The sequence below is a fragment of the Oncorhynchus kisutch genome, linkage group LG15 (assembly GCF_002021735.2).
Source record: "Oncorhynchus kisutch isolate 150728-3 linkage group LG15, Okis_V2, whole genome shotgun sequence".
Classification (NCBI taxonomy): Eukaryota; Metazoa; Chordata; class Actinopteri; order Salmoniformes; family Salmonidae; genus Oncorhynchus; species Oncorhynchus kisutch.
The window spans coordinates 62,924,798-62,952,683 of NC_034188.2; the positions used below are offsets into that span (position 1 = coordinate 62,924,798).

The following is a 27,886-nucleotide window of genomic DNA, read 5'->3' on the forward strand; positions in this document are numbered from 1 at the left end:
TAGGTTTGTCAGGGGAAGTACTGTATGTGTGTGTGTGTGTTGTACTATAGGTTTGTCAGGGGAAGTACTGTATGTGTGTGTGTGTGTTGTACTATAGGTTTGTCAGGGGAAGTACTGTATGTGTGTGTGTGTGTTGTACTATAGGTTTGTCAGGGGAAGTACTGTATGTATGTGTGTGTGTTGTACTATAGGTTTGTCAGGGGAAGTACTGTATGTGTGTGTTGTACTATAGGTTTGTCAGGGGAAGTACTGTATGTGTATGTGTGTTGTGTGTGTTGTACTATAGGTTTGTCAGGGGAAGTACTGTATGTGTGTGTGTTGTACTATAGGTTTGTCAGGGGAAGTACTGTATGTGTGTGTTGTACTATAGGTTTGTCAGGGGAAGTACTGTATGTGTGTGTTGTACTATAGGTTTGTCAGGGGAAGTACTGTATGTATGTGTGTGTGTTGTACTATAGGTTTGTCAGGGGAAGTACTGTATGTGTGTGTGTGTGTTGTACTATAGGTTTGTCAGGGGAAGTACTGTATGTATGTGTGTGTGTTGTACTATAGGTTTGTCAGGGGAAGTACTGTATGTGTGTGTGTGTGTTGTACTATAGGTTTGTCAGGGGAAGTACTGTATGTGTGTGTGTGTGTTGTACTATAGGTTTGTCAGGGGAAGTACTGTATGTGTGTGTGTGTGTTGTACTATAGGTTTGTCAGGGGAAGTACTGTATGTATGTGTGTGTGTTGTACTATAGGTTTGTCAGGGGAAGTACTGTATGTGTGTGTGTGTGTTGTACTATAGGTTTGTCAGGGGAAGTACAGTATGTGTGTGTGTGTGTTGTACTATAGGTTTGTCAGGGGAAGTACTGTATGTGTGTGTGTGTGTTGTACTATAGGTTTGTCAGGGGAAGTACTGTATGTGTGTGTGTGTGTTGTACTATAGGTTTGTCAGGGGAAGTACTGTATGTGTGTGTGTGTGTTGTACTATAGGTTTGTCAGGGGAAGTACTGTATGTGTGTATGTGTGTGTTGTACTATAGGTTTGTCAGGGGAAGTACTGTATGTGTGTGTGTGTATGTGTATGTTGTACTATAGGTTTGTCAGGGGAAGTACTGTATGTGTGTGTGTATGTTGTACTATAGGTTTGTCAGGGGAAGTACTGTATGTGTGTGTGTGTGTGTTGTACTATAGGTTTGTCAGGGGAAGTACTGTATGTATGTGTGTGTGTATGTGTATGTTGTACTATAGGTTTGTCAGGGGAAGTACTGTATGTATGTGTGTGTGTGTGTGTGTTGTACTATAGGTTTGTCAGGGGAAGTACTGTATGTGTATGTGTGTATGTTGTACTATAGGTTTGTCAGGGGAAGTACTGTATGTGTATGTGTGTGTTGTACTATAGGTTTGTCAGGGGAAGTACTGTATGTGTGTGTTGTACTATAGGTTTGTCAGGGGAAGTACTGTATGTGTGTGTTGTACTATAGGTTTGTCAGGGGAAGTACTGTATGTGTATGTGTGTGTGTGTTGTACTATAGGTTTGTCAGGGGAAGTACTGTATGTATGTGTGTGTGTTGTACTATAGGTTTGTCAGGGAAGTACTGTATGTGTGTATGTGTGTGTTGTACTATAGGTTTGTCAGGGGAAGTACTGTATGTGTATGTGTGTGTTGTACTATAGGTTTGTCAGGGGAAGTACTGTATGTGTGTGTGTTGTACTATAGGTTTGTCAGGGGAAGTACTGTATGTGTGTGTTGTACTATAAGTTTGTCAGGGGAAGTACTGTATGTGTGTGTGTTGTACTATAGGTTTGTCAGGGGAAGTACTGTATGTGTGTGTTGTACTATAGGTTTGTCAGGGGAAGTACTGTATGTGTATGTGTGTGTGTGTTGTACTATAGGTTTGTCAGGGGAAGTACTGTATGTGTGTGTGTTGTACTATAGGTTTGTCAGGGGAAGTACTGTATGTGTGTGTTGTACTATAGGTTTGTCAGGGGAAGTACTGTATGTGTGTGTTGTACTATAGGTTTGTCAGGGGAAGTACTGTATGTGTGTGTGTTGTACTATAGGTTTGTCAGGGGAAGTACTGTATGTGTGTGTTGTACTATAGGTTTGTCAGGGGAAGTACTGTATGTGTGTGTTGTACTATAGGTTTGTCAGGGGAAGTACTGTATGTGTGTGTGTTGTACTATAGGTTGTCAGGGGAAGTACTGTATGTGTGTGTTGTACTATAGGTTTGTCAGGGGAAGTACTGTATGTGTGTGTTGTACTATAGGTTTGTCAGGGGAAGTACTGTATGTGTGTATGTGTGTGTGTTGTACTATAGGTTTGTCAGGGGAAGTACTGCATGTGTGTGTTGTACTATAGGTTTGTCAGGGGAAGTACTGTATGTGTGTATGTGTGTGTGTTGTACTATAGGTTTGTCAGGGGAAGTACTGTATGTGTATGTGTGTGTTGTACTATAGGTTTGTCAGGGGAAGTACTGTATGTGTATGTGTATTTGTGTGTTGTACTATAGGTTTGTCAGGGGAAGTACTGTATGTGTGTGTGTTGTACTATAGGTTTGTCAGGGGAAGTACTGTATGTGGGTGTGTTGTACTATAGGTTTGTCAGGGGAAGTACTGTATGTGTGTGTGTGTGTTGTACTATAGGTTTGTCAGGGGAAGTAATGTGTGTGTGTGTGTTGTACTATAGGTTTGTCAGGGGAAGTACTGTATGTGTGTGTGTGTGTTGTACTATAGGTTTGTCAGGGGAAGTACTGTATGTGTGTATGTGTGTGTGTTGTACTATAGGTTTGTCAGGGGAAGTACTGTATGTATGTGTGTTGTACTATAGGTTTGTCAGGGGAAGTACTGTATGTGTGTGTTGTACTATAGGTTTGTCAGGGGAAGTACTGTATGTGTGTGTTGTACTATAGGTTTGTCAGGGGAAGTACTGTATGTGTGTGTGTTGTACTATAGGTTTGTCAGGGGAAGTACTGTATGTGTGTGTGTTGTACTATAGGTTTGTCAGGGGAAGTACTGTATGTGTGTGTGTTGTACTATAGGTTTGTCAGGGGAAGTACTGTATGTATGTGTATGTATGTGTGTGTTGTACTATAGGTTTGTCAGGGGAAGTACTGTATGTATGTGTGTATGTATGTGTGTTGTACTATAGGTTTGTCAGGGGAAGTACTGTATGTGTGTGTGTTGTACTATAGGTTTGTCAGGGGAAGTACTGTATGTGTGTGTGTGTTGTACTATAGGTTTGTCAGGGGAAGTACTGTATGTGTGTGTGTTGTACTATAGGTTTGTCAGGGGAAGTACTGTATGTGTGTGTGTGTTGTACTATAGGTTTGTCAGGGGAAGTACTGTATGTATGTGTGTGTTTCAGTGTGTGTTGTACTATAGGTTTGTCAGGGGAAGTACTGTATGTATGTGTGTTGTACTATAGGTTTGTCAGGGGAAGTACTGTATGTGTGTGTTGTACTATAGGTTTGTCAGGGGAAGTACTGTATGTGTGTGTGTGTTGTACTATAGGTTTGTCAGGGGAAGTACTGAATGTGTGTGTGTTGTACTATAGGTTTGTCAGGGGAAGTACTGTATGTGTGTGTTTCAGTGTGTGTTGTACTATAGGTTTGTCAGGGGAAGTACTGTATGTGTGTGTTTCAGTGTGTGTTGTACTATAGGTTTGTCAGGGGAAGTACTGTGTATGTGTATGTGTGTGTTGTACTATAGGTTTGTCAGGGGAAGTACTGTGTATGTATGTGTGTTGTACTATAGGTTTGTCAGGGGAAGTACTGTATGTGTGTGTTGTACTATAGGTTTGTCAGGGGAAGTACTGTATGTGTGTGTTGTACTATAGGTTTGTCAGGGGAAGTACTGTATGTGTGTGTTGTACTATAGGTTTGTCAGGGGAAGTACTGTATGTGTGTGTTGTACTATAGGTTTGTCAGGGGAAGTACTGTATGTGTGTGTGTTGTACTATAGGTTTGTCAGGGGAAGTACTGTATGTGTGTGTGTTGTACTATAGGTTTGTCAGGGGAAGTACTGTATGTATGTGTATGTATGTGTGTGTTGTACTATAGGTTTGTCAGGGGAAGTACTGTATGTGTGTGTGTTGTACTATAGGTTTGTCAGGGGAAGTACTGTATGTGTGTGTGTGTTGTACTATAGGTTTGTCAGGGGAAGTACTGTATGTGTGTGTGTTGTACTATAGGTTCGTCAGGGGAAGTACTGTATGTGTGTGTGTGTGTTGTACTATAGGTTTGTCAGGGGAAGTACTCTATGTATGTGTGTGTTTCAGTGTGTGTTGTACTATAGGTTTGTCAGGGGAAGTACTGTATGTGTGTGTTGTACTATAGGTTTGTCAGGGGAAGTACTGTATGTATGTGTGTTGTACTATAGGTTTGTCAGGGGAAGTACTGTATGTGTGTGTTGTACTATAGGTTTGTCAGGGGAAGTACTGTATGTGTGTGTGTGTTGTACTATAGGTTTGTCAGGGGAAGTACTGTATGTGTGTGTGTTGTACTATAGGTTTGTCAGGGGAAGTACTGTATGTGTGTGTTTCAGTGTGTGTTGTACTATAGGTTTGTCAGGGGAAGTACTGTATGTGTGTGTTTCAGTGTGTGTTGTACTATAGGTTTGTCAGGGGAAGTACTGTGTATGTGTATGTGTGTGTTGTACTATAGGTTTGTCAGGGGAAGTACTGTGTATGTATGTGTGTTGTACTATAGGTTTGTCAGGGGAAGTACTGTATGTGTGTGTGTTTCAGTGTGTGTTGTACTATAGGTTTGTCAGGGGAAGTACTGTATGTGTGTGTTTCAGTGTGTGTTGTACTATAGGTTTGTCAGGGGAAGTACTGTATGTGTATGTGTATGTGTGTGTTGTACTATAGGTTTGACAGGGGAAGTACTGTATGTGTATGTGTGTTGTACTATAGGTTTGTCAGGGGAAGCGTACGAGCATGCTTTTCCTTTTAGCTATCCATCAACTTCTTTTATATTCTTTCTTTGAAGGAAAGAGTGTATGAAAAAGAAACAAAGTTTTAATGATAAATCATGGTATGCTTTTTACATACATTGGAACAAGGCATTGACATTTTTTTAAATATGAACCCTTTACACTTGTGGGAATCGGCCTATATGGATAGGGCTACATTTTAACAATTCTTACAGAAGAAATTTGAAATGCATAAGCACGGTAGCAATAGAAAGGGAACCATTTAGAGATAGTGGAAATTATTATACCAAAGTTGAGGACACAACAGTTCACCTGACACAAGACTACCCAAACAGTTGATTTCATTTGCATTTTACATTTACTCTACCTTTTGGCACAATCGTTGATAACAAAATATGAAAAATGTAGTAACATGATAAGAATATTCCTGGTAAATGTGGGGTATCATAAGACTAAACAATGACAAGTGTTTGAGTGAGAGGACTAACTGGTGTCTCCAAGTGGTCACACAGGGCTCTGGTCAAAAGAGTGCACAGTTGTAAATGTAATGCACTTTTTATGACTCAAAGAAGTGTCTTCAACTATAGGTTTAATGCCAATTAAACATGGTTGGTTTATGGCTTAGATATACTGCCGTATTATTACTGTGTTTGAAAATAACATCATGTGTCTGTCTGCATGTGACTTTTTTTGGGGTGAGTGTATATTTGTGTTTGTGCATTGTCTTTGTGAGTATTTGTGTGTGTTTGCAAGCCTCTGAGGGTGTGGGCGAGTGTGTGTCCGGTTCTTTGTGACGGTGTGTATGGTCTTTTTTTGAGTGTGTATCTCTCTGTCAGTGTGTGTGTTCCCCGGGCCAGTGTTTACGAGCCATTAGGAGTGGGAGTGTGTTCCTGTGTTTACCCTGCATGTTCAGAGATAGTGACAGACCCTGTAAACAGTTTACAGTAAACAGCTTTTTCCCAACAGTAATAATGGCCAGATGAGGCTGAACTCTGTCCCTGAACACAGCAGACCACATCAGTACTGCAGAAACTCCCAAATGACATCCTATTCCCATTGTAGTGCACTACTTTTGACCAGAGCCCTATGGAGCCTTGTCAAAAGTAGTGTACTATTTAGGGTATAGGGTGCCATTTGGGACAAGCCCCTGGCCAATCAAAGCACGGCACTTTTTTATTTTATCTGCTATGGAGGGACGAAGCATCCGTCCGAATCTCTCCAGACTAACACAACACTGTGTGTGTATGTGTGTGTGTGTGTGTGTGTGTGTGTGTGTGTGTGTGTGTGTGTGTGTAGACGAGCAAAGCAGTCAACTATCTGTATTAGTCCACGGATATGAAGAGAGGTTACTTAGATGGAGAGAAAAAAAGAAACATAACACAAAGTGAACATTAATTCGGTGGTGATTTGGAGGCTGGAGACTACTGTTGAGTCTATATAACCTCCAATGCACACTGGAGACTACTGTTGAGTCTATATAACCTCCAATGCACACTGGAGACTACTGTTGAGTCTATATAACCTCCAACGCACACTGGAGATTACTGTTGAGTCTATATAACCTCCAATGCACCCTGGAGACTACTATTGAGTCTATATAACCTCCAATGCACACTTGAGACTACTGTTGAGTCTATATAACCTCCAATGCACACTGGAGACTACTGTTGAGTCTATATAACCTCCAACACACACTGGTGACTACTGTTGAGTCTATATAACCTCCAACGCACACTGGAGACTACTGTTGAGTCTATATAACCTCCAACGCACACTGGAGACTACTGTTGAATCTATATAACCTCCAACGCACACTGGAGACTACTGTTGAGTCTATATAACCTCCAATGCACACTGGAGACTACTGTTGAGTCTATATAACCTCCAATGCACACTGGAGACTACTGTTGAGTCTATATAACCTCCAACGCACACTGGAGACTACTGTTGAGTCTATATAACCTCCAGCGCACACTGGAGACTACTGTTGAGTCTATATAACCTCCAATGCACACTGGAGACTACTGTTGAGTCTATATAAACTCCAACGCACACTGGAGACTACTGTTGAGTCTATATAACCTCCAATGCACACTGGAGACTACTGTTGAGTCTATATAACCTCCAACGCACACTGGAGACTACTGTTGAGTCTATATAACCTCCAATGCACCCTGGAGACGACTGTTTAGTCTATATAGCCTCCAATGCACACTGGAGACTACTGTTGAGTCTATATAACCTCCAATGCACACTGGAGACTACTGTTGAGTCTATATAACCTCCAACGCACACTGGAGACTACTGTTGAGTCTATATAACCTCCAACGCACACTGGAGACTACTGTTGAGCCTATATAACCTCCAATGCACCCTGGAGACGACTGTTTAGTCTATATAGCCTCCAATGCACACTGGAGACTACTGTTGAGTCTATATAACCTCCAATGCACCCTGGAGACTACTGTTTAGTCTATATAACCTCCAACGCACACTGGAGACTACTGTTGAGTCTATATAACCTCCAATGCACCCTGGAGATTACTGTTTAGTCTATATAACCTCCAACACACACTGGACACTACTGTTGAGTCTATATAACCTCTAATGCACCCTGGAGACTACTGTTGAGTCTATATAACCTCCAATGCACACTGGAGACTACTGTTGAGTCTATATAACCTCCAATGCACCCTGGAGACTACTGTTTAGTCTATATAACCTCCAATGCACCCTGGAGACTACTGTTGAGTCTATATAACCTCCAATGCACCCTGGAGACGACTGTTTAGTCTATATAACCTCCAATGCACCCTGGAGACTACTGTTGAGTCTATATAACCTCCAATGCACCCTGGAGACTACTGTTTAGTCTATATAACCTCCAATGCACCCTGGAGACTACTGTTGAGTCTATATAACCTCCAATGCACCCTGGAGACTACTGTTTAGTCTATATAACCTCCAACGCACACTGGAGATCAGTGTTGTCCTCTTAAAGAAGAGACCTTTATCTGAGTGGTTGGACGTGGGGTGAGCAGTGTAATGGAAGTCGGGGGTCCTGTTATGTTTATTGAAACACAATTTAGCCAGTCGTCAAACAACATGATTAAAGGGTTAGCTGGTAGCTAGACAAACAGCATGAGCAGGGGGGTCACACAACTAACCAATATCTAGACAAACAGCATGAGCAGGGGGGGTCACACAACTAACCAATATCTAGACAAACAGCATGAGCAGGGGGGTCACACAACTAACCAATATCTAGACAAACAGCATGAGCAGGGGGGTCACACAACTAACCAATATCTAGACAAACAGCATGAGCAGGGGGGTCACACAACTAACCAATATCTAGACAAACAGCATGAGCAGGGGGGGTCACACAACTAACCAATATCTAGACAAACAACATGAGCAGGGGGGTCACACAACTAACCAATATCTAGACAAACAGCATGAGCAGGGGGGTCACACAACTAACCAATATCTAGACAAACAGCATGAGCAGGGGGGTCACACAACTAACCAATATCTAGACAAACAGCATGAGCAGGGGGGTCACACAACTAACCAATATCTAGACAAACAGCATGAGCAGGGGGGTCACACCTAACCAATATCTAGACAAACAACATGAGCAGGGGGGTCACACAACTAACCAATATTTAGACAAACAACATGTGGAAGGGGGTCACAGAGTTCTATAGTAGCAAGCCTAACAACAGGACAGGGGGTCAGTTTAACATTTTAACAGGACCAGTGGGTCTTGGCTATGCTAACTCTACTCCTGTTATGCTTGTTCGAACACATTTAGCCAGCAGCCAAACAGCATGGGCCAGAGGTTACAAAGATATCCAATAGCTAGTGGCTAGCCTAACAGCATGGATAGGGATTAGCCAGTAGCTAACATAACAGTATGGGCATGGGTTCATTACACCCGAAAGCTAGCCAACCAGCATGGGCGTGGGGGGGGGGGCAGTTCAACATTTTAACATTACCATCGGGCCTTGGCCTCAATTGAGCGTTCACTGGCACTGGGAGGCGGGCATCGCTGGTGTACTTTATCCCCCCTGTGAGGCACTTAACCCCTGGCATCCTGCTAGCCTCCTGCTGGGTAAATGGATGGTGGCTGATAGGATACGGATAAGTAGTGTTTCAGGTCTCAATGCAACAAGCCTGTACTGGATCTTGGGTTCACATAACGCATGTTGTGCTGTTTCTTATTTCTTACAGTTCAGTTTGGAGGGACACTGCTGGTCAATAGAGGAAATATAACTTAGTTAGAGTCATGCAAGCAGTCTGTTCCAGATGGTTTTGGTAATAAGTGATGTCGATAGGTTGTCTGTTTCTGACATGCTAAATTCTTTCAATAAACTGATAAAACTAGGCAAATGGTTTCCAAACGCACTAACAATATGATTTAAAAGATTACAACACAAATTACATTTGATATACAGTATAGGTAGTGCCTTCCACAAGTACAGTTGAAGTCAGAAGTTTACATACACTTAGGTTGGAGTCCACACATTTCTTGTTAAAAAACTATAGTTTTGGCAAGTCGGTTAGGACATCTACTTTGTGCATGACACAAGTAATTTTTCCAACAATTCTTTACAGACAGATTATTTCACCTATAATTCACTGTATCACAATTCCAGTGGGTCAGAAGATTACATACACTAAGTTGACTGTGCCTTTAAACAGCTTGGAAAATTCCAGAAAATTATGTCATGGCTTTAGAAGCTTCTGATAGGCTAATTGACATAATTTGCGTCAATTGGAGGTGTACCTGTGGATGTATTTCAAGGCCTACCTTCAAACTCAGTGCCTCTTTGCTTGACATCATGGGAAAATCTAAAGAAATCAGCCAAGACCTCAGAAAACAAATTGTGGACCTCCACAAATCTGGTTCATCCTTGGGAGCAATTTCTAAACGCCTGAAGGTACCACGTTCATCTGTACAAACAATAGTACCCAAGTATAAACACAATGGGACCACGCAGCCGTCATACCGCTCAGGAATGAGACGTGTTCTGTCTCCTAGAGATGAACGTACTTTGGTGCGAAAAATGCAAATCAATCCCAGAACAACAGCAAAGGACCTTGTGAAGATGCTGGAGGAAACAGGTACAAAAGTATCTATATCCACTGTAAAACGAGTCCAATATCGACCTAACCTGAAAGGCCGTTCAGCAAGGAAGAAGCCACTGCTCTAAAACCGCCATAAAAAAAGCCAGACTACGGTTTGCAACTGCACATGGGAACAAAGATCGTACTTTTTGGAGAAATGTCCTCTGGTCTGATGAAACAAAAATAACTGTTTGGCCTTAATGACCATCGTTATCCTTAATGACCATTGAAGAACACCATCCCAACCATGAAGCACAGGGGTGGCAGCATCATGTTGCTGGGGTTCTTTGCTGCAGGAGGGACTGGTGCACTTCACAAAATAGATGGCATCATGAGGGAGGACAATTGTGTGGATATATTGAAGGAACATCTCAAGACATCAGTCAGGATGTTAAGGCTTGGTCATACTAGTTGTGGCAAAATGGCTTAAGGACTACAAAGTCAAGGTATTGGAGTGGCCATCACAAAGCCCTGACCTCAATCCTATAGAAAATTTGTGGGCAGAACTGAAAAAGCATGTGCGAGCAAGGAGGCCTACAAACCTGACTCAGTTTCACCAGCTCTGTCAGGAGGAATGCCCAAAATTCACCCAACTTATTGTGGAAGCTTGTGGAAGGCTAAACGAAATGTTTGACCAAAGTTAAACAATTTCAAGGCAATGCTACCAAATACTAATTGAGTGTATGTAAACTTCTGACCCACTGGGAATGTGATGAAAGAAATAAAAGCTGAAATAAATCATTCTCTCTACTATTATTCTGACATTTCTTAAAATAAAGTGGTGATCCTAACTGGATTTTTACTAGGATTAAATGTCAGGAAATGTGAAAAACTGAGTTTAAATGTATTTGGCTAAGGTGTATGTAAACTTCCGACTTCAACTGTACATACAGTAGCTAGACAAATAGAAAAAGTAGCCAGCCAGGCACCCTCCGAAGTGTTTGAAAAATCTAGCTGAGGAAAGTATATTTTGGTGTGCTCTGGTACATTCTAATGCACTGATTCCATCTGAAATACACAATGAAATTATTGAAGACCTTACCTCCCAGATCGGTAGAATTTGTTGTGGTATTGTGTAGTAAGACATGACTTTACAATTTGAATGACTGAAAATGTATGAACTCAGAGTATTGCTAGTTGTTCTGGATATTGTCTAGGTCTACAGTGTATGATCAGGACTACTTTCATATACAACTTTCATACTAAGAAGTTGTCCCGCCAACTTTAGCATTCAGACAACTTTTTCCACCTTTTATTTATATCTGAAAGGTGTTGCCGGTATCAAAGCCTAAACTTTTATTTCTGCAAACCGACATAGTCATGATTTCTGTAAAGTTCTGCCTACAGCTTAGTATGAAACGTAGCCGTATTGCTGAGGCAGCACTGGCATGCACCACGCTTTTAAGCTCTTGATGGTTGCTAGGCAGCGGCTGTTACCATCTTCCTGGCAATTCTAAACTTTGCGAGGCATGTCACTTCACCCATCTCTTTGCATAACCCTTCGAACAGTTTTCTTAACCACAACTAGATGGATACATAAAGAATTACTGTGGGAATAAAAAAGCACTGAAACACAAAAATATTGGAATAAAGTAGGTTAATGTAGTTGAAGGCATCACATTGTTTCTTAGTACTGATTGAAACTCCCAAAAAGTCATCCAATTGTTAAATATACATTTGAAGCAATAGCTTCATTAGCTTGTTCAACTATTTCAGCAGTGTGTCGTGCTGCTTTTAGACAAGCTTGAGGACTCCGTTTGGATATTGGTTAGGCTACACTTAGGCTCATCATCTATTCATTTGCTCATCTATCACAGAGCAGAAACATTTAGCATGTAGCCTAAATCAAGTGTACGCCTATTATTTTGCTAAATCGCGTGTAGGTAAGTCCAAAAGACCGTGGAGGTTGTGAAATATGAACATGAAACTCACACGCTTTTGAAAATACAGATTGCTAATATTTTCTATTGGCATCATGCTGAAGATACTCTCAATGTAAGACCCTATTCATACTCTCAATGTAAGACCTTATACCCTCCCACACCTCCATGTAAATCAATTTGACTGCAACCAGAGATCTGTATATAATGACGAGATGCTCAGGTCTTCGACCTAACATTGTCCCAAAGGCAGGAAGGCACGCGACAATCTTCGGTCCAAAATATGCCCATAGAAACACACTGGGCTTATTTTGGACAGATTTATCTCTTCTTCTCTGCTGCGTCTCCCTGTCATCGCTCGCTTTGTGACTGACAGGCGCCTATCATATCAATAGATTGCTAGAAGAGATGCATATCATTCATTCTAGCAGGAAAGGGCTAGACGGTCTAGCGAATTTAAAAACAATATAATATATAGCTGGCTGAAAATGAGTCTATAACTGGCCGCACTAATGGAAAACACTGTAAAGGCCCAACTTACAGTATATAAAAAGTTTGTCTCCAAACGTACTAGCTAATGCTCACATTACGACTCTGTTGAGAACACACAGAAACACCAAGAAAAGCAGGCGGATGGTTGAAAGGGAAGAAGAGGGGATGAGGGGAGAGTGATAAATGGACCTGGGAGGTTGACGACCCCACTCCCATGGAGTAATCGTTCACACGTTCAACTCTTAACCCATGGGCCTTAATGCTGCTCCGCCAGGGCCATTAAAGGGAGGAGAGGGTGATTTGTGCAAACGGTTTAGTATGTGACACGTTCCATACGCAGTGCTGTGTGTGCTGGAGGCCTGGCGCTACAGGGCTCGCTAGCTGCTTTTAGGCTCTTAAAGCCCATCTCCTCTCAGTGCTTTTCTCATTAGAGCTCTATGAGACAATGAGTTGGCAGGCGGCTAGATGCTCCTACTATACAAAAGTATTATAGTAATCTGTTCTGCCCATCTGTGGAAGGTCAGGAGGGCCCACTCTCTGTCTCCCTCGCCCTCTCCATCTCCCTCGCTCTCTCCATCTCTGTCTGCATTAGCGGAGAATACCCATCAGTGGGATTTACTCCAGGTCAGATTCCCTTGTTTTCCTTTTCATCTCCATCTCTAATTCATTGCCGTTTCATTTCAAACACGTGTCTCTCTGAGTGCGTTTCTGAGTATACTTTGCTAGCAATACAATCCAGGATTGAAGCAAAGCAAACACTAAAAAGTTAAAAAGCTCTCGAAGGCCTCAAATGACAGTGCTCATTTCTCTCTCTCTCTTTTACACTCTCTGTCTCTCCGTCTCAGACTTCTGCCAAATATGTCTGACAGGAAACCAGAGGTCATGTGGGGGGGTCACCTCCTCCACCATTCTCACTGTACTAAAGACCTGGGTTCAAAAGTACCCTGCCCATCTGGCTCTCTAGCAATTTGAACCCATGTCTGTTGTACCCTGTGGGGAGGAGAGAGCCCACATCTCTGTAGTGACTTTGAGGTGTCCCAGAGCCTTGGCTCCAGCTCTGTCTACTCCCTTACCCTGGAACTCTGCCCTCATCTGGTGGAGGTTATCGGGGCAGGATACTGTACATCACAGGGATACATCTCATCCCCTATCTCCAAACACAGAGACAACTGGAACAACTCTGAAAGGGGGGGAGGGGGGGGGGGCCTTACTCCTAATTGCTTGTTCTGAGAGAAGCAAACTGTTGAAAGACTTCAGCTCCAATTCTGGCCTGTTAGCAATTAAACCGATATATTGGAGCCGATATTGGCCTTTTCTAGTCTATCGGCTATTGGCCCTTCTCTATCGGCTTTGCCGAAAGTCCCTCTACATAGCAAAACTGCTGCTATCCCAGCAGCCACTCACTGCCTGAGCCAAGAGCACTGGACAACGCAGAGGAAGGTCTAGCTGGGAAAATCTGAAGCAGCAGCAAGCTAGCTCATTTACCAACAGAAAGGTGCATTATTGAGAAAAGGATGAACTGACACATTGACCAAAATCAAAACTCCTGTTGCAAATATTAGTTTACTTAATTCACTAATAACAAGGCTTGTGTCGATGTTAGCAAAGATTATGATAACTAACCCTTTCATTTGTGGTGTTAGCTAGCTACGAATATTAGCTACTATGCTAGCTAGCTGGCTAGATAGACATGGTGCTAAGATATCAGATAGGAGCCAATAGCCAACGTAGCTAGCTAACGTTAGCTGGTTATAATTTTTGGGGAACGAGACATCTGACTTGCGAAGTAACGTTAGCTATTTCATGGCGCTGATCTGACCGACGCAATCATATCTGTAAATTGACAATTGTTAGTCGGATTAGATGATTGTTGTAATAGGGAAAGAAAGAAGTGTTTTAAAATGTTTTAGAGATGCGTCCTGACATCTGAAGATAAAATATTTTTTCCCTATCATGGAAAATTACAAAAAAATCCAACTTTCATAAGCCTCTGTGATCACAAATCATTAGGTTGGACACGTTTATAATTAATAGATTTTCTTCATATTCTCAAACTAATAAATGTGCCTATATGATGTCCTTCCATATAGGCATGACATGCTGGAGTGATGCGTCTATACACATGTTGTTGATCAGTAGGCTAATATAAGTCTCATATGTCAACTGTAGCATTATTGAGTTTGTTTTGATCAACCAAAACAAGCTCAATAACTCAATGCATGCAGACAGTCCTATTGAATATGCATTCGCCTGTATTGTGAGTAGACCTATGCCATCTTGATTTACCCAGATTATCAAGACCATTCAAATAAAAGTTTTACCATTATGTAGTTCGTTTATCAAATGTATTGTTTGATTTAAAATTGATGCATACATGGCTATATCTGGGATATTTTGTCATCAAAATCTTCAAATGTTATGATATTGAATATTGGCTATCAGTCTACTTAACCCCCAAAAAACAGTATCGGCCCGAAAGAAATCCATATTAATCTTTCTCTAATAGCAACGGCTAGTCCGGTTCCATAGGAGATCATAAAGGAAGTTGGAATAGGACGGGAGGATACCTTCAGACTGGTGCACTGGGGCAATGGAGTGTGTGTGTGTGTGTTTGAAATGCACTAGATTAGGCTGCAGACAGACGGGCCATGAGAGAATGTAGGTTAACCACCTGGTGTGTTCCTCTCCCACTCTGCCAACGGGTATCTGCTCACACAGGTGTAAATACAGCTACCGGATGACCCATTTGCGCACGCACACACACACACACACACACACACACGCGGCTACGCAAACAAACAGATGGTGCCTAGATACTCCTGTGCAAGTCTCCGTGAACACACTTGATATCACCCCACACTTCATGGGCCCAACCTGCCGCCTATGTGTGTGTGTATGTGTGTGTGTGTGTGTGTGTATGTATGCAGGGGGTCTGGTGCAGGGCAGCAGAGAGATGCACAGCTGCCTGTCTAGCTTCATTAGCCCGCCCTGAAGCCTTCTCTCCTGAAGCGGACAGACGAATGGAAAGATGGGAGTTATCTTTAATGTACATGTCTGACTTGAGTAGGACAGGAGCTTTATTTTATTGTGACTTTGCTGTGGCAACTAATACAGTCCTATTGTTTTGACTTGAATTGATAGTAGAGAGGAGACCTGGTGAGAAGGTTGTGATTGTCTAATTGAGAGTGAAAGGACACTGGCAAACTGGCTGACAGACAGACAGACAGACAGACAGACAGACAGACAGACAGACAGACAGACAGACAGACAGACAGACAGACAGACAGACAGACAGACAGACAGACAGACAGACAGGCAGGCAGACAGGCAGGCAGACTAAAGCAGCCGATCTGTAAAAAAATAAAATAATAATCAACTAGCCAGTTTAGGAGTTTCCTCCAGAAGGATGACCTGCCAGTTATACTCTCAAATCTCTCCTCTCTACCTACTGTGTTTTGCTAAGTAGGGCATTATGCAAAAAAAGTGTTTCCTTTCACCAGAAAACAAATCCCTTGTAATAATCGTGCAGATTAATCAAATCAAAGGAAACAGCAGAGGGAACACCCCCCCATCCACATCGATGGAACAGTAGTGGAGAGGGTAGCAAGTTTTAAGTTCCTCGGCATACACATCACAGACAAACTGAATTGGTCCACTCACACAGACAGCATCGTGAAGAAGGCGCAGCAGCGCCTCTTCAACCTCAGGAGGCTGAAGAAATTCGGCTTGTCACCAAAAGCACTCACAAACTTCTACAGATGCACAATCGAGAGCATCCTGGCGGGCTGTATCACCGCCTGGTATGGCAACTGCACCGCCCTCAACCGTAAGGCTCTCCAAAGGGTAGTGAGGTCTGCACAACGCATCACCGGGGGCAAACTACCTGCCCTCCAGGACACCTACACCACCCGATGCTACAGGAAGGCCATAAAGATCATCAAGGACATCAACCACCCGAGCCACTGCCTGTTCATCCCGCTGTCATCCAGAAGGCGAGGTCAGTACAGGTGCATCAAAGCTGGGACCGAGAGACTGAAAAACAGCTTCTATCTCAAGGCCATCAGACTGTTAAACAGCCACCACTAACATTGAGTGGCTACTGCCAACACACTGTCAATGCCACTGACTCTACTCCAGCCACTTTAATCATGGGAATTGATGGGAAATGATGTAAATATATCACTAGCCACTTTAAACAATGCTACCTTATATAATGTTACTTACCCTACATTATTCATCTCATATGCATACGTAGATACTGTACTCTATATCATCGACTGCATCCTTATGTAATACATGTATCACTAGCCACTTTAACTATGCCACTTGGTTTACATACTCATCTCATATGTATATACTGTACTCGATATCATCTACTGTATCTTGCCTATGCTGCTCTGTACCATCACTCATTCATATATCCTTATGTACATATTCTTTATCCCCTTACACTGTGTATAAGACAGTAGTTTTTTTTGGAATTGTTAGTTAGATTACTTGTTCGTTATTACTGCATTGTCGGAACTAGAAGCACAAGCATTTCGCTACACTCGCATTAACATCTGCTAACCATGTGTATGTGACAAATAAATTTGATTTGATTTGATTTGAACTAATGATGGTGTGTTTCTAACCACCAGTCTCAGATGTCTAGTGTCTTTATACACAACTGAAGTGATCTAATATCATTGGGAAGAAACCCCAGTAGCCTGCTGCTTCCATCATTACAACATGTCCCATTCAAACATGACAGGAAAATGACATTTGAATGAAAATATTAAAATCCAGCCATAATTGTGATGCCACCTGTATGTAAATGAAGTTCACAAGGTGCAGTCTCTCTCCTCTGAATCACCGCCTCTTAAAACTACAGACTTAGTCATAGCGTGACTGACCAAGAGAGAGGAGAGGGAGAGGACACTGACACGCACAGATACTGCCTGATAAAGAGACTCACTGGTAAATGTTTTCATAGAGAAATGTAGTTTTACTGTAGTGTAGCTGTACATAGAGACAGACTGGCAACAGATTCCAAACCAGGCTGGATATAATATCATGTGGATGTTTCTTGCAAATCCAATGGGTTCATAACAGATATAGATCAAAAACAAAAGATTCAACATTATTAATGGCTTTGGCTGTGACCAAAGGAGGACAGGCTGAGTTGTAAAGGCTACTTCAGGTTGATACTAGTGAATAGCTAGCTGGACAGAGTGTGATGGACAGAGTGTGATGGACAGAGTGTGATGGACAGTGTGCGACGGACAGAGTGCGACGGACAGAGTGCGACGGACAGAGTGCGACGGACAGAGTGCGACGGACAGTGTGCGACGGACAGTGTGCGACGGACAGAGTGCGACGGACAGAGTGTGACGGACAGAGTGTGACGGACAGAGTGTGACGGACAGAGTGTGACGGACAGAGTGTGACGGACAGAGTGTGACGGACAGTGTGTGACGGACAGTGTGTGACGGACAGTGTGCGACGGACAGTGTGCGACGGACAGAGTGTGGCGGACAGAGTGTGACGGACAGAGTGTGACGGACAGTGTGTGACGGACAGTGTGTGACGGACAGAGTGTGACGGACAGTGTGTGACGGACAGAGTGTGACAACAACACATGGCTGGATGCAGGGCAGGAAGACTCACCCGGAGCGCTTGGTCATGGTGCCCAGGGTCATGGGCTGCTTGATCTGTGCCAGGGGCAGCACTATGGTGAGGCTGGGCAGAGGGGACAGACGAGGGTTACCCATGTTGTTGTTGGTGAAGTTGTTGTACGACTCCTGGCTGGTGAGTTTAGCTGCACAGAGAGAGAGAGAAAATATTTAATAAAAGTCCTATTTTATAGTCCAAGTCCAACAGTAACAATGCAACAGTTCATGTAGTCCTATGTTTCATCAACATATGAACACACGCATACCTGGGGTCCAAGGCCTTGGAGGAGCCGTGGACCTGATTGGAGGTAACCAGCTCAAGATGCGGCGCCTCAGAGCCACTAGTACCCAGCAGTCAGTTAATCAGACCTAATCAACAGGAGTTGCACACACGCCTCTCTCATCTGAGTGGAGCCCAAGCTAAACACAATCAGGCCATGTCAAAGGGCACCACATCGAATGGCCTTAAAGAGCTACATCAGAGAGGTGCATGATGTTTGAGAATGGCATGAACACAAACACGCACTCACACACACAAAGATGTTTGCTCACTGCAGGCTTAGTAGACTTAGAGAATGTTCCCCTTTCTCTAACTGTGCAAATACATTACATTTAATCACTAATTGTAAATAACAAAGCAGTAGTGTAGAATCCATTAATTCCTATGCATGTAAAACAGCAGCAGTAAGTCAGGTCACTTCTAGGAGTTCAACATCTATTGCGTGTACGTTAAATATTACGAGACGTTTTTACAGTGAAAACCAATGGCGGGTTCTTATGTCCACCACATCACACCTGGTTTCAGCAAGTTAGAACTATTTGATGAGACACTATCTCATGATCTATGGAATATATCCCTTTGAAATTGTACAGTGAATATAATATGAAGAGCTTTATTAAATATGCAGGTCACCTGAGAAGAACGCGAAAGTCCTCGCATGATGGTTGACCTGATCATAGCCCTCAACATTAGTTCCATATAATTCCTAAATCACATGAAGCTGTTCAATATAAATAACTGATTCATTAAAGACAACATGGGAAACGGGATTTACCCATTTCTACATAAGCTCTACTCTCCATCACGACACAATACACTTCAACCGAGAATGTACTATGATGTATTTTACAATACAATCTGTATCCTTACAAAGATTCAAGTTTAAGTACTCTCGCAGAAAAACAGCATAACCTTCAGGACCAAAACTCAATGATCTTTCTCTGAATGTTTTCCTTTCTCCATTGTTGCATTTGAAAGGCGAAAGCCATCGAGTTTAAAAGGGGGGAACCCAGGGACAAAGAGACAAAAGAAAACATGCTACAAAAACAACACAATGAAGAAGGAGAGGGTTGTGATGATTATTGGAATCAAAGCAGTGATGGGGAGAGGAGGATGAAGGGGGGAATAGGGGGAGGAAGATGCGGGGGAGGAGGGGGTTTAGATCATTAAAGTGTTTTTCTGTGTTTCATTAGTGCGGCCAAATAATGTCTTTGTGTTAATCCAAAAAGAGACCATTTAGATGTGGAGGCCCAACAAAACAGCAGGGCCTTCAGAGAGGAGGACGTTATACAAACTTTGTTTGTATCCCAAATGGAGCCCAATTCCCTATATAGTGCACTACTTCTGACCAGGGCTTAAAGGGCTCTGGTCAAAAGTAACGCACTATGTAGGGAAAAAGGTGCCATTTGGAATGCAGCCCTCCTTCCCACTTGGCCTCTAAGCCTCTCCGTCTCTCCAACCCGACAGAGAGAGAGAGACAGTTGCCCTGGGCTCTCGAGGGCCCTTCACATTTCAAAAGCACTACACCCCCAATGCAGCCACCTTTTGTGTGGAAGAGCAGGAGAAAAAAGGAGGAATTTGAACAGGAAGCAGCCTGTAAAACCATAATGGTGCTACAGCTGGCCTAAACGTAGGACAGGAGGAAGAAAAAATCTTAATGAATTTAGCATCCTTCCAACAGCACACTTCAACCCACCGCTCTCTCTCCGTCTCTCTTTTTCTTTTCTCTCAGTCTCTCTCCCCATCTCAATCTTTCTCTCAGTGTCTGCATGCACCACATTAACCCCCTCACCCTTGACAACCCAAAGAGGAACAGGTGTAGTTGACTTTGGTGGAGCTATCGTGGCTATTGGGCTGTTGACTGGACTGATACACCCCTCTCTGTTATTCCAAGGGGCCCAACTCATCAGAGGCCAGTCAGTGAGGAGAGGACAGGGAAAAGTGGCAAAAACCACGCACAGGCAGAAGACGATATCTAAAACACATCTTGGATGTCTGCTTGTCTGAGGGGGAGAGAGAGGAGAAGGAGTGTCTGGCAGAGAGATCGCTAGCCCAGCGAGGGAGCGAGATGGGGCCATGATTTGATTAATGACTGGGGCGTGATGTGCCTGAGCACTGATACATGACAGCCCCATGGAAAGAAGATCCATCAATGCAAATCCACCCGGCCCAGTCCAGCCAAGGATCCCGCCAGAGGTCAGCATGTCACCTGACCCAGCCTGATCTCTCCAGCCCGCCATCCCTCCATTTCCCTTGATCCTAAACTTTGCTCCCTCTATCCCTTCATCCAGCCATCCCTCCATCTCTACCTCTTTCCCTCCATCCTTCTCTACATCCCTCACTCTCTCTACCTCTATCCATCCATCTCAATCTCTCCATCCTTCTCTTCATCCCTCCCTCACTCCCTTCTGCTCCGAACCAATTTGCATCCTCATCTAAACAGCGTCTCTCCGTCTCTCGGTTTCCCTCTCAGCCCGGTCATGGATATCTCGCTTTTGCTGCCCGATTTGCATCCGATGCACACAAGAAATGAGCTCGGCCGTTTCCGAGAAGAAAAAAAAGTGTCTAGACATTGCAGCTGTTGACAAATATTTTCATGTTGAATTTGAATTGTGTTTTGTATACACGTGGACTTGGGACTTGGTCGTGAAAAAGCAAGTAAGGTAAAGAGGAACACTCTGGTAGAGAGTGAGGTACGTATAGAGAAAGGTAGAGAGAGAGAGAAGTAGAAGAGAGAAGTAGAGCGAGACAGACAGAAAGCAACCAGTGGATGCAAGGCTAGGGAATACTGATGTACACTGAGTGAACAAAACATTAGGAACACCTGCTCTATCCATGACAGACTGACCAGGTGAATCCAGGCGAAAGCTATGATCACTTATTGATGACACTTGTTAAATCCACTTCGATCAGTGTAGATGAAGGGGAGAAGAGAGGTTAAAGAAGGATTTTTAAGGCTTGAGACATGGATTGTGAATGGGCAAGACAAAAGATATAAGTGCCTTTGAACGGGGTATGGTACTATGTGCCAGGCGTACCAGTTTGAGTGTGTCAAGAACTGCAACACTGCTGGGTTTTTCATGCTCAATAGTTTCCAGTGTGTATCAAGAGTGGTTCACCACCCAAAGTACATTCAGCCAACTTGACACAACTGTGGGAAGCATTGGAGTCAACATGGGCCAGCATCCCTGTGGAACACTTTTGACACCTTGTAGAGTCCATGCACTGACTAATTGAGGCTGTTGTGAAAGCAAATAGGGCTGCAACTCCATATTAGGAAGGTATTCCTCATTTTTTGTACATTTAGTGTATACCGTTTCATCCATTCATGCCTTTCTTGCTTGTCCAAGTTTCAAAGACATGTTATAGTGAACAGAGAGAAGGAGGGAGGGGAGGGGGCACAGGAAGTAGGGATTAAGGTGAAGGAAATGAGGGGGTATAAGAGGAGAAAGGAACTTTAGCTACTCTGTTGAGCTGAAGTTTCACTTTCATGCCAAACCAGCCCTGCGATAGCAATTCCCCAAACTATTATTATTAAAATACTCACTTCCAGGGAAGAGAAAAAGAGAGAGGGAGGAGTGGAAGAGAGAGAGAGAGAGAGACACTTTAACCATTTGCACATTGTTACAACACTGTATATAGACATATGACATTTGAAATGTCTTTATTCTTTTGGAACTTTTGTGAGTGTAATGTTTACTGTTAATTTTGTATTGTTTATTATCTATATCACTTGCCTTGGCAATGTAAACATATGCCAACATGCCATGCCAATAAAGCCCCTTCAACTGAGAGAGAGAGAGAGAGAGAGAGAGAGAGAGAGAGAGAGAGAGAGAGAGAGAGAGAGAGAGAGAGAGAGAGAGAGAGAGAGAGAGAGAGAGAGAGAGAGAGAGAGAGAGAGAGAGAAAGAAAGAGAGAAAGAGAGAGAGAGAAAGAGAGAGAGAGAGAGAGAGAGAGAGAGAGAGAGAGAGAGAAAGAAAGAGAGAAAGAGAGAGAAAGAGAGAAAGAAAGAAAGAAAGAGAGAGAAAGAGAGAAAGAGAGAAAGACAAAACCAAATGTCTATCTGGCCCACCACTTCACCCTGGACAGCCTTTACGACCAGGTCCACCTATACAAGGCTGCAGTGCCCACCTTCGTCTGGAACCAAAAGGAACTCATCCTCAACCCCAGCCCCTGACACAGGAGCTACAGATCAATAGACACCCCGCCCAGACCTGCGTGCCCCCCCCCCCCCCCCCCCGCCCGGACCTACACATGGAGGACCACGCCAAAAGGACCTACATCCAGACCACATCACCACCACACACATCCACAATCCAACCAATCTACACCCCTCCAAGTCAACCATGCCCACACCCCATTTAGGCCCCCTCAGACCAGACCTATGGAGATGGACCCACTGGTTGCCCTCTATGTTAAAGAGAGCTGGTAGTCCCATCCACAAAACTACGAGGTGTGAAACAGGAAAGGGACTCGGGGGGTATGCTCATTTGTTATAGAGCAGACCTAACTCACTCTATTAAATGAATCGAAACAGGAACATTTTACTTTCGGCTGGAAATTCAAAAGGAAATTCTCAACAGAGAAAAAATTCCTCCTGTGTGCTAACTATTCCCCCCACTAGTATCCCCATACTTTAATGAAGACAGCTTCTCCATCCTGGAGGAGGAAATCAATCATTTCCAGGCCCAGGGACATCTACTAGTCTGTGGCGACCTAAATGCGAGAACTGGACAAGAACCTGACACCTTCAGGACACAGGGGGACAAACAACTACCTGGAGGTGAAAGCATTCCCTCCCCCATATGCCCCCCTAGACACAACTCCTGCAGCTCTGTCAAATGCTGGGTATGTACATAGTCAATGGTAGGCTTTGAGGGGACTCCTATGGTACACACATAGCTCATCTCTTGGCAGTAGTACTGTAGACTACTTTATCACTGACCTCAACCCAGAGTCTCTCAGAGCGTTTACAGTCAGCCCACTGACACCCCTATCAGATCACAGCAAAATCACAGTCTACTTGAACAGAGCAATACTCAATCATGAGGCATCAAAGCCAAAGGAACTGAATAATATTAAGAAAAGCTATAGATGGAAGGAAAGTAGTGTGGAAATCTACCAAAAAACAATTAGGCTACAAGAAATTCAAACCCTTTTAGACAACTTCCTAGACGAAATGTTTCACTGTAATAATGAAGGTGTAAACGTCACGGTAGAAAACCTAAACAGTATATTTGACCTCTCAGCTTCCCTATCAAATCAAAACATTTCAAACAGAAAACCGAAAAAAATTAACAACAACGACAAATGGTTTGAAGAAGAATGCAAAAAGAAAGAAATTGAGAAAACTTTCCAACCAAAAACTGAGACCCAGAAAACCTGAGCCTACGTCTTCACTATGGTGAATCACAAAAACAATACAGAAATACACTAGAAAAAATAAGGAATAGCACGTCAGAAATCCATTCAATGTAATTGAAGAATCCATAGAATCTAACCTCTTCTGGGAATATTGGAAAACTCTAAACAAACAACAACACAAAGAGTTATCTATCCAAAATGGAGATGTATGGGTAAACCACTTCTGTAATATTTTTGGACCTATAAAAAAAGAACAAACAGCAAAAACATATACATGATCAAATACAAATCTTAGAATAAACTATTACAGACTACCAGAACCCACTTGGATTCTCCAATTACATTGAATGAACTACAGGACAAAATACAAAACCCTCCAACCAAAAAAGACTTGTGGTGTTAATGGTATCCTCAATGAAATGATAAAATATACAGACCACAAATTCCAATTGGCTATACTAAAACTCTTTAACCTCATCCTCACCAATATTTGGAGGAACGGTCACCCCAATCCACATAAGTGGAGACAAATTTGACCTCAATAACTGCTGTGGGATAGGCGTCAACAGCAACCTTGGGAAAATCCTCTGAACTATCATTAACAGCAGACTCGTACATTTCCTCAGTGAAAACAATGTAGTGAGCAAATGTCAAATTGGGTTTTTACCAAATTACCGTACGACAGACCACGCATTCACCCTGCACACCCTAATTGGCCAACAAACAAAACAAAACAAATAAAGGCAAAGTCTTCTCTCAAATCTGCTTTGTTGATTTCCAAAAAGTTTTTGACTCAATTTGACATGAGGGTCGGCTACACAAATTGCTGGAAAGTGGTGTTGGGGGAAAAACATTCAACATTATAAAATCAACAAGTGTGCGGTTAAAATTGGCAAAAAACACAATTCTTTTCACAGGGTTGTGGGCTGAGATAGGGATGCAGTTTAAGCCCCACCCTCTTCAACACATATATCAACAAATTGGCGAGGGCACTAGAACAGTCTGCAGCACCTGGCCTCACCCTACTAGAATCTGAAATCAAATGTCTACTGTTTGCTGATTATCTGGTGCTTCGGTCCCCAACCAAGGAGGGCCTACAGCGGGACCTATTTCTTCTGCACAGATTATGTCAGACCTGGGGCCTGACAGTAAATCTCAGTAAGACAAAAATAATAGTGTTCCAAAAAAGTTCCAGTTGCAAGGACCACAAATACAAATTCCACCTACAAACCGCTGCCCTAGAGCACACAAAAAAATATAAATACTTCAGCCTAAACATCAGTGTCATGACGTTGGCCTGGGGGGTAGGTTTATGACAGTCATAAATACCTCTTCCCCCTTTTTCCTCTCTCTACCCTACTGAGGTTACATTTGCAAAATCCTTGGTTAACATAGAGATTCTGAGAACATCAGAAGGTGGGGGAGAAATGAACTATATTCTGGTAATCCGAACAATTGAACATATGCGGTGGTACTTAATGAATATGATGTCAGTTCGGTTGTCATCTGAGACATTCTCATCAATGATAAGATGACAAACTCTACAGTGGAAAGTCTACACATCAGAGTTATCGGATTCACATGGAATTGTTGTTCAATTTAAATGTTTGAATATGAAATTATTCGTGATGGATTGAAATGTGATTTAAGCTTCTAAAATGTGAGATTTGGGTTTTCATAAGATAGGGCTGCTCAATCAGTGGCCTTCCCCTGTGAAGGGACATGGGCTATAAAACCTTTCTAACACGCCTTCCTCTCCCTTCCTATATAAGCCCTTAACGACAATATAGCTTCCTGTTCCGAGGATGTAGGACGACGGTACGATGTCAGAATGGTTCAGATAATAACTACAGAATGAAGCCAACATCAGCGTGAGCTTTGGTTGCGAATGGTATGAACATTGAACTCTTATTCACTACAGAAGTGATACCTCCTAGCCGTTGAGATAGCAACAGCAGCTGCAAAAGCAGGTTAGGAAGGAACAGACAGAGTTTCCCGTCAACCACACAACGACGTTACTACAACGTATCCAATTGACAACCAGAGACATTCTTCAAAGGACTCGGTTGGGCAACACGGCCTTCCATCTACCACCAACCTACCGAAGCGCAGCCCAGAGTAAATATTTATTGCATTTTCCTTTTCCAAATGGGCGGTAATTTAGAATGTATAAGATACTGTATTTACGATAGCACAGCTTCGGCCTTTGTTCCTCGGTCTTCCCGCTCCTTCACTCAAACCCAGCCCCTTTTCTTTTGTGTAACAACCTGTCATATCTGTTCCGCCCACTAGGGATGTTTTCCATTATGACGTAATTTGTAATCAATTATGTGTATGTGTAATTCTGTGTGATTAGTTAGGTATTTAGTAAATAAATTATTAAACCCAATTTTGTATTGCTGATTCAACTTGTTAGCCAGGGTTCGTGCAGATAACTAAGAATTTACAACTTTCAGATGAGACTGAATTAAGATGACGATTAATATTGACTGCTATTGATGTAAAATATTACTAGGCCTTTAAGAGTTTATTCGGAAGATAACAGCTCTATAAATATTATTTCGTGGTGCCCGACTCTCTAGTTAATATCATTTACATGATTAGCTCAATCAGGTAATATTAATTACGGAGAAAATATTTTATAGAACAGCACGTCATATCACTTAATCCGGCATAGCCAAAGACACGACATCAGCGCCACAGGTAACTTCCACAAAGCCGTGAACGATCTGAGACAAGGCATGAAGGGCCTTCTATGCCATCAAAAGGAACATTAAATTCGACATACCAATTAGGATCAGGCTAAAGATACTTGCATCAGTTACTGAACCCATTGCCCTTTATGGTTGTGAGGTCTGGGGTCCGCTCACCAACCAGGAATTCACCAAAAATGGGACAAACACAAAATGGAGACTCTGCATGCAGAATTCTGCAAAAATATCCTCAGTGTACGACGTAAAACATCAAATAATGCATGCACAGCAGAATTAGGCCGACACCAGCTAATGATCAAAATCCAGAAAAGAGCTGTTAGACTCTACAACTGCCTACAAGGAAGCGATTCCCAAACCTTCCATAACAAAGCCATCACCTACAGAGATGAACCTGGAGAGTCCCCTAAGCAAGATGGTCCTGGGGCTCTGTTCACAAACCCAAACAGACCCCACAGTCCCAGGACAGCAACACAATTATTCCCAAACAAATCATGAGAAAACAAAAATATAATTACTTGACAAATTGGAAAGAATTTAGAAAAAAACTGCGCAAACTAGAATGCTACATTATTTGGCCCTAAACAGAGTACCCAGTGGCAGAATACATGACCACTGTGACTGATCCAAACTTAAGGAAACCTTTGCCTATGTAGTCTCAGTGAGCCTAGCCTTGCTATTGAGACAGGCTGCCATAGGCTTTGTGCACACTGCCCACAAAATGAGGGGGAAACTGAGCTGCACTTCCTAACCTCCTGCAAAATGTATAATCACATTAGAGACACATATTTCCCTCAGATTACACAGATCCACAAAGAATTCGAAAACAACCCAATTTGGATAAAATCCCATTTCTATTGGGTGAAATACCACAGTGTGCCATCACAGCACCAATAGTTGTGACAGGCAACCAGTGAAGAACAAACACCATTGTAAATACAACCAATGTGTATTTTTGTACTTTAACTATTTACACATATGACATTTGAAACTTCACTTGCTTTGGCAATGTTAACATATGTTTCCAATGCCATTAAAGTCCTTAAATATATATATTTTTTTGAGAGAGAGAGTGAGAGAGCTAGAAAGTGCCAGACAAAAAGGGGATCCCAGTGGACAAAATTAAAACAAATTAAAAGAACCCTTATTATACACTGCAAAGAAAAAAACATCACAAGATTGACTGTATTCCCAAGATGTACTGTTTTCCCATAGTATCACAAGATGTACTGTTTTCCCAAGGTATCACAAGATGTACTGTTTTCCCAAGGTATCACAAGACATTTGTGGAAAAGCCATCAGACTGAGTCGCAGGTAAAGATGGCGCGCCGGAGCAGGGCAAGGCATCTCCCATCACCACTCTCTTCTCCTCAGTTTCCCCGCCTGCCTGCTATATTAAGGCTGCTGTATAGCTGAGGGGAGGTCAAGCCAACCTGTGTGAAAATGGCTTTTCCCC

At 42.8% G+C, this 27,886-nt stretch overlaps 1 protein-coding gene across 8 annotated transcripts in view; it reads right to left on the bottom strand.

The window, feature by feature from the left end:
- The window catches only part of LOC109905648 (BCAS3 microtubule associated cell migration factor), a 405,490-nt gene that overhangs the window by 272,479 nt on the left and 105,125 nt on the right, over positions 1-27,886 (bottom strand). For all 8 annotated transcript variants that reach the window (XM_031790754.1, XM_031790752.1, XM_020503154.2 and 5 more), the window contains one exon: positions 18,071-18,221. In XM_031790754.1, coding sequence (XP_031646614.1) covers positions 18,071-18,221 — 151 coding nt within the window. The remainder of the gene's footprint in view (positions 1-18,070; positions 18,222-27,886) is intronic.